At 52.1% G+C, this 7639-nt stretch overlaps 2 protein-coding genes across 2 annotated transcripts in view; one reads left to right on the plus strand and one right to left on the minus strand.

The window, feature by feature from the left end:
- ndufaf5 (NADH:ubiquinone oxidoreductase complex assembly factor 5) overlaps positions 1-2029 on the minus strand; it is a 7461-nt gene extending 5432 nt beyond the window's left edge. The window contains exons 1-2 of the mRNA XM_005748637.1: positions 1662-2029; positions 241-281 (exon numbers count right to left, since the gene is read on the minus strand). Of these exons, the coding sequence (XP_005748694.1) occupies positions 241-281; positions 1662-1898 (278 nt within the window). The 5' untranslated portion in view covers positions 1899-2029. The remainder of the gene's footprint in view (positions 1-240; positions 282-1661) is intronic.
- Positions 2030-2253: 224 nt separating this feature from the next.
- Positions 2254-7639, plus strand: part of esf1 (ESF1, nucleolar pre-rRNA processing protein, homolog (S. cerevisiae)) — an 8057-nt gene continuing 2671 nt past the window's right edge. The window contains exons 1-11 of the mRNA XM_013914813.1: positions 2254-2342; positions 3541-3893; positions 4057-4355; positions 4441-4554; positions 4644-4753; positions 5480-5632; positions 6085-6199; positions 6376-6550; positions 6637-6783; positions 6882-7009; positions 7533-7631. Coding sequence (XP_013770267.1) covers positions 3563-3893; positions 4057-4355; positions 4441-4554; positions 4644-4753; positions 5480-5632; positions 6085-6199; positions 6376-6550; positions 6637-6783; positions 6882-7009; positions 7533-7631 — 1671 coding nt within the window. The 5' untranslated portion in view covers positions 2254-2342; positions 3541-3562. The remainder of the gene's footprint in view (positions 2343-3540; positions 3894-4056; positions 4356-4440; positions 4555-4643; positions 4754-5479; positions 5633-6084; positions 6200-6375; positions 6551-6636; positions 6784-6881; positions 7010-7532; positions 7632-7639) is intronic.

The following is a 7639-nucleotide window of genomic DNA, read 5'->3' on the forward strand; positions in this document are numbered from 1 at the left end:
GGGTCATGTGATTGTTGGGTTTTTCTCTGCATGTATTATCGTAGGTCTACCTTACAATATAAAGCGCCTGCTGTTGTGATCGTTGCTATAGAAACAAAACTGGATTGGAGTGATCTGGCTGTGTGAACGTTTCCTGCTCTTTGACCTCCTCAGATGATTTCCATGACTTTTGAAGCAGACGTGTCTCTCTGTGGTTAAACTGTGTGAAACATGGGTCCAGCTGCCTCGTCAGGAACTCACCGTGCGATGTCGTAAACCCGATCGGCCACTCGACTCCCGACCTGCAAACCAACAGCACAGGACGTCTGATCAGCGTGGCTGGGTCTGGTTGTTATAATGAAATCATTTTTAGACAAAACAACAGGAACAACGTGTGATTCATTCAGTGAGGTCATCACTGATGGTGGCGTCAAACCCAGCTGCAAATTCTGATCTCATTCTCTATGATCCAGATGTTTGATGAGGCTGAGGACCAGCTGAAGATGGACATAAGAGGGACCGCTCAGGGTCAGAGAGGCTGACCTGGTCTGAGCGTGTGCAGAGGGAGGGTGGAGGATGAAGATGGAGCTGCAGGGAGGCGGAGAGGAGGAAGACGAGGACATTTGTGGTGCACGTCAGTCAGGACATCTCTAATTACATATGCGTAACTACACCCGTGCAGAGCACACAGGAAACTCTGTTGATGAACTGTTATTTCATTTTCTGTGGAAAAACAAAATTGACCACAATTCTAACAATGGTGGCTTAAATTTGATAGATTTCAGTTCCCTAAATGATGCTTTCAAAAAAGTGGAGTAAAAGCATCTATCTGGACTTCCTCTCATCACGTGTTTTCACATTTGGGTGGCTGGACTCAAACTTTCATCAGCAGACTCTTGGATCTGTAAACATCACTGTTCTCCACAAAGATGTTATATTTGGAACATCTGTAACATCTTTACGAGAATAAATCGCCCTTCTTTGAAAACTGGTTTAATGATGGTATTCTTCAATAACACTGGCTCTTCCTTCCAGGTGTAACATCCCAGTGCCCCCACACCTGTCCAAGCCCCGCCCTGTCCTGACAGAGTCTCCTTCAGCTCAGATGTGTTTCTCCTCTTGTAGATTAGGTCTCTTTATCTTTGTTCCTCCTCCCATTTCTTTCTGGACTCATGTTGTCCTCCTTACTAACAAAGTGAAGGAGATTTCATTTAAGCTCATCCATCACGTTAAAGCTTCCTTCAAAAACAGAAGAGCGATACAGAAACATTTGCCTTTACTCAGCTTTTATGGAAACATATCGTTAGTTTCATCTCTGGCATCTTTAGTGAGAAAGGCTCTCGTGCTTTTCCCTCATCGATCAAACTCCACATCTGTAAATGTAAGCTGTCCACTCTCAGGACAGAAACAGAAAGTTTGTTCCTGTCTCAACAAGAAAGCTTTGAAAACATGAATATTTGTAATATTTTAATGTCTTATTTAATTATTCAGTGTGTCTGAGTCACTTTCCCCGTTTAATCTGTATTTCTGTCCGGTGTGTTTACTTATACATACTCTTGCACTGTGTTATGATTTGGAATACAGTTTGTGCAGCGTGTTCTCCGTGTGTTGTGTTTGTTGTTAAAGTTTCTGTTGAAATAAAGTTGGAGAAACAAAGACACAGGTGTGTGGGTCGGGCTCACCTCCTGCCTCAGGTAGTCGTACTGCTGGCTGTCCTGCAGCTGGGCGGCCCAGTCCTTCTGCCTCTGCTTCATCTCCCTGCTGAACACGTTCATGCGGCCTCCGCCCGACAGCCCGGAGCGCCCGGTCCCCGGTGGCCCGGTCCCGTTGAGACCGCCCCCGGAGAGCCGGCTCCAGCCGCCCGCGGAGCTCGCAGGGCAGCCGAGCCGCAGGAGCCTCCGACACAGCCTGCCGCTCATCCCGCGGAACAAACTCACAGACACCAACACGGAGACTTCCGAGCCTCCACACCGGGTCACCTCCGAGGGGAGAGACCCAAAACCCGGACCGGCCTCAGCTGAGCTCACCGGAAACCCCGGAAACGGATCACAGCCTGAGAACGGAAGTAAAATTGAATAAAATAAGATTAAAATAAAATGACTTAAATTTAAAATATATATATATATATAAACAATACAGTGATAATTAAATTAATAATTTAATTTAACAAAATAAATTAAATTAATAAAATAATTTGCGTTTGTTGTTTGCTGCGTCACTCTCTGTGTTTAAACCGCGTTTCGCTCCTGTTTGTCCCTCTTCGCTCGCCTTAGAGAAAGGGGCGGGGTGGAGCAGACGATGCTACAGCGTTGCATGCTGGGTAAACACGTGTGTGAGATCGCAGAGGAGCGGACACTGTGTCGGTAAAGTTTCACCAGTTTCTAAGTTTAATTTAAAGCTCGCGTTGTTTCAGGTGTTTCTAGCGTAGACGTGCTGTTTCCGGTCATCTCAAGTGTTTCCTGTGCTCTCAGCTATTTCCGGTGTCTCCAGGTTGTAAACATGAAAACAGAAAGCCAGGCTGAGGTGTGCGGTGCAAACTGAGCCATGATTTCAAACCTGATCCTCTTTAAAACCTCCAAAAGTTTCAGAGGATGAAACAGACAAGAGCACAGAGAACGATTCAAAACCATCAGATCAATAATAACGGTGAGATCGATAAGAACCATCAGATCAATAATAACGGTGAGATCGATAAGAACCGTCAGATCAATAATAACGGTGAGATCGATAAGAACCATCAGATCAATAATAACGGTGAGATCGATAAGAACCGTCTCGGCGCTGCAGTCTGAGCTCATCGCGGCTCAACGACACTGATACCTGTGAGGTCATCACCGGTTCGCACACGTCTGTGATGACAGTGAGAAATAAAGGGCGTGTTTACACGCCGCTGACCTCTCATGACCTCAGCTGGACCTCAGCTCCTGCCTCCTCGGCGATCACAGCCTGGAAGCCTGGAGCCTGTCCCAGCGCTCACACGGCGAGAGGCGGGTCCACCCGGGCAGGTCGCCGGTCTGTCAGCCGGCACCTGTAAACGCAGCATGTAGCAGGAAGCTGGAGAACTCAGAGGGAACCCAGGCAGGAGCCGGGACAACCAGCAGGTTCTAACCCAGAGCTGTGAGGCAGCCGTTCCGTCCACTGGACCGGCCTGCTGCACAGACTGTCTCCACACTGCTCCTGCACGGGGGGACAGAGTGGGTGTTTGGGGACAAACTGTGGTCGGCCTGGAGCTCGGAGGAGGCAGGAGCGAGTCCAGCGGAGGTCATGAAGAAGGACTGGCGCTGTACACACTGACACCACAGAGTTCATGTTGTCCACCACTGCACGTTTCTTTGCTCCGTGTCATTGTTGTTGGCATTAAAATCATGTTTTAAAACGTGAGCGTTTTTAATTCTACGACCTCATGAGTCCTGCACGAGCTGGTGATTGTAGTAATGAGGATTACCGAATGACCCTGAATGCCACACGTGTGTCCATCACGAGGCTCGGGGTTGGGTTTGACGTCCGAGCAGAAACCAGCTCGGTGTGAAACGTGGTTTTTAACTGGTTTCTGTTCTGCAGGTGACGCTGGGGTTTTACCGCCATGTCGTCCAAAAAACGCCCAGACGGGGACGAGCGCTTCCTCCGGGTCCAGAAGGACCCGCGGTTCTGGGAGATGCCAGAGAGGGAGCGCAAAGTCAAGATCGACAAACGCTTTCAGTCCATGTTCCACAACGAGCGCTTCAAGGTCAAGTACACTGTGGACAAGCGAGGGCGGCCCATCAACCACACCTCCGCTGAGGACCTGAAGCGCTTCTACAAACTGTGCGACTCCGAGGAGGAGGAAGCTGGCGAGGAAGCAGCAGAGGTGAAGGAGGAGGACGTTGGCGGCGCCAAAGCAGAGCAGCCTAAAGGAGCAGCGAGTCTCTCTGAAGGTCAGGAGATGTTTTCATGTTAATGAACTTCCGGTAAAAACACGCCGTTACCATAGTAACACTGTATGGATGATTGAAGGGTGTCCAGGTGACCTTTGACCCTGCTCAGGTAAGCGTGTCAGAAACGATTTGACCGTCTCTCTTCTGTTCGATGCTGATGCAGGTGATGAAGATCATGACGAGCAGCGGTCTGCAGAGGAGGATGAAGATGACCTAAGCGTCTCTGATGAGGAGGAGGCGGCGCGGAGTGACGAGGCGAGTGGATCTGATGAAGAGGAGTCGGGCCTGGATTCGGGGGACGACAGCGACAGCGGGCCGGATCTGGCCCGGGGGAAGGGCAACATCGAGACGAGCTCGGACGAAGACGACGAGGACGACGTGGGCGCCATCCTGAGGAAAGAGGAAGAGGAGATCGAACACGACTGGGGGGAGCTGTGCAAAGACGCGCCGCGGAGCGACGAGGTGATGCTGCGTGCGGTAAAGGCTGAAGGTCAAAGGTTAGTCTGCGCCACCGGGAAACGTTGCTAACACGATCTCACCGCGTCAGGTGTCGGCGCGGCTCGCCGTCTGCAACATGGACTGGGACCGGCTGAAGGCCCGAGACCTGCTGGCTCTGCTCCAATCCTTCACGCCCAAAGGCGGCGCCGTGCTCTCTGTGAAGGTAAGGAGACCTGCGTGGGTTTGTCTGTGTGTGGGCGGAGCCGGGAAGTGCTGATGATCAGCACAGTGCGTGCTGGGTTATGCTTGCAGATCTACCCGTCAGAGTTTGGGGAGGAGAGGCTGAAGGCGGAGGAGAGTCAGGGACCGATGGAGCTGAAGGCGCTGCCCGACGACTCGGAGGACGACACGGAGGAGGAGAGGTAATGATGATGTCACAGAGAGGCGGGATTTAGATGCAGTTTTCAGCCAGACTTTGTTAGTCGAGCAGCTCGTGGGAAGGTTTGTGTCACGAGGCTGCGTCGGCTCTGACGGTTCGGCGCCGGCGGGACGTTTGTTGGCTTTTCAACATAAAAGGTGGATTACATGAATATGCAGGCCACTTCATTAGGTACACCCTGCACTCTTAATTCTTCATGCATCAGATTCAACATCTGCTGGAGTGACATCACCATGACATCATCGCACAGGTGCTGTAGTGAGTGCAGCAAACTCATCGTGGTGTTCTAGAAACCGTCTGAGATGACCTGAGCTTTGCTGGAGCAGCGCTCCACGCCATCACAGCGGCGCCTCTGCTAGCGTTTCACCCAGGGAGCCGCTGCTCGCTGCAGATCAGCAGAAACACAACCCTGACACGTTCATGGTCTCTGAAACCTCCTTTCTTCATCAGTCGGGTCCTCAGTTTAAACTTCAGCATGTCTGCATGCGCTGAGCTGCTGCCCTGTGATTGGCTGATCAGGTATTTGCATTAACGAGCAGATGCACAGGTGTACCTAATGAAGTGGCTGTAACTGTAACCTTATTGCTTTGAAACAAGCTGCATTTGGACACCAGTGATTCTGTGTACACTTAAAAGCCGCTGTGCAGTAACAGGTGGGCGGGGCTCCCTGCTGACCTGTCAGACGGTCATGGGTGTTGTGTGCTCTCAGGGTTTACAGGGAGAAGCTGCGGGACTACCAGTTCAAGCGTCTGAAGTATTTCTACGCCGTGGCGGAGTGCGACTCGGCCCAGACGGCGGCAAAGATCTACGAGGAGTGCGACGGCTACGAGTACGAGAGCAGCTGCTCCGTCCTCGACCTGCGGTACGTCAGCAAACGGCAAACGCGCGCACGTCAGGCTCACGTTAGCTGCGCTCGGACCTGCGTGTCAGCGAGCAGACTAAAGTGACTCATGTGTTCCTGTTGATAAACTTCCAGCTTTCCCAGCTTCAGTTATTCCATAATGAAGGTTTGTTGATGTAGTCGTTCCTGAATCCGACGTCTGCAGGGGAGCCAGGATCTGAGTATTTACTTAACATTCCCGGCCCGCAGCTCAGCTTCCATCCATGAACTTTAGTTCAGTCAAAGGTCAGAGTGCACGCGCTGCAGGGTCACCATGATGACGCGCGCGTTAATCATCCAACACTTACACAGATTTGTTCCAGCTCGTTAATGAAAGCCAAACGCGTCACGTTGTTCAGCTTCAATGTCGATCATCGACTTTAGAAGCTCGTTAAAGGATCTCACGGCTTGTCTTCTTCTCCTTACACGAGCAGCTTCGTTCCCGATGACGTGAAGTTTGACGAGGAGCCCAAAGACGCGGCGACGGACGTAAACCTGTCGGCCTACACGCCCAAGCTCTTCACCTCGTCTGCGACCGCCACCTCGAAGGTAAGCGCTTCCCCGACACTCGCCATCAGAGGCGACAGGAAGAGTGTTGGCAGACTTTACAGGTGTGATGATGTCAGGCGGGTTCACCTGTGCGAATGAAGTTTGTTACTCAGAGCTGACGTCAGGGCAGGAGCTCCGTGCAGCAGGCGGTGACGCGTTTGTGTCGACCCGATCAGGTGCAGCTGACGTGGGATGAAACCGATCACGAGCGCGTGACGGCCCTAAACAGGAAGTTCAACAAAGACGAGCTGCTGGACATGGACTTCAGAGCCTACCTGGCCTCCTCCAGCGAAGAGGAGGAGGAAGGTGGTGGTGACGGAGCCTTTGAAGAGGACGTGAAGACGGCGGCAGGTGAGAAACGCGAGAACGTGACGGTTTTCTGAGTGCTGAAATGTGAAAGCGGCGCCGAGCAGGTGTGCTGTGTTTGTGCCGCACAGACGAGCGCGGCGTGGAGGCGCAGGAGAAGAAGAAGAAGAGCGAGGAGCAGATCTCCAAGTACAGAGAGCTGCTGAAAGGCATCCAGGAGAAAGAGAAGAAGGTGCAGGAGGACAAAGACATGGAGATGGAGGTCACCTGGGTGCCAGGTACGAGCACGCAGCCTCACTTCCTGCTTTCTTAACACGAGGAGAGGTCGGGCCTGAAGGCGGGGCTTGTTTTAAAAGTGTTTTTCTCCACGCCGCAGGCCTGAAGGAGACGACGGAGCAGCTGGTGAAGAAGAAGCTGGAGGCCAAAGACGTGCTGACACCCTGGGAGGAGTTCCTGCAGAAGAAGAGAGAGAAGAAGAAGCAGAAGAAGTGTGAGAGTAAACAGGTGAGGGCGTGGCTTGCAGACGCAAACGGCGTCTTTGTTGGATGGAACGTTCCAGCCTTCGTTAGTAGCAGCATTCTTACATCACTCGATGTGGAGTCCACGAAGCTCCGCTGTGAGAGCTGCTGCTTTCACGTTGACAGGTCGGATCAATTTCATGAATCAGTTTTGGAAAACCGAACATCAGCAGTTCGCCGAGTGAGGCTAACGCTGCAGGACCGCCAGATTAGCTGTGATCAGCTGTAATTATAAACCAGCCCTGAGGTCCTGGTCTGGGTCCCGGTCCTGGTCCCGGTCCTGGTCCTGGTCCTGGTCCCGGTCCGGGTCCCAGATAATGCAGGTTATTGGAGCAGTTCAGACGCTGTTTGTTCTGCTTTCAGTCCAACACGTGTTGCTTACATCATCCTGAGGCTGCAGCCTGATTGGCTACTGACGAACGCCTCTGAGCCTGAGACGTTTGTATTCACGCCGATCATGTCCAAGTGTGATGATGTCACCGACCTGTCTGATGGTTTCTCCTCATCAGGGAGCGGGCGAGGGAGCGCTCAGCGACGACGAGCTTCCTTCAGACGTCGACCTCAGAGACCCCTTCTTCTCCGAGGAGCTCGGTGCTGCAGGTGTGTGTGTGTGTGT

Source organism: Pundamilia nyererei, unplaced genomic scaffold (genome assembly GCF_000239375.1).
Source record: "Pundamilia nyererei isolate P.nyererei 1_Seehausen unplaced genomic scaffold, PunNye1.0 scaffold00225, whole genome shotgun sequence".
NCBI classification, from domain to species: Eukaryota; Metazoa; Chordata; class Actinopteri; order Cichliformes; family Cichlidae; genus Pundamilia; species Pundamilia nyererei.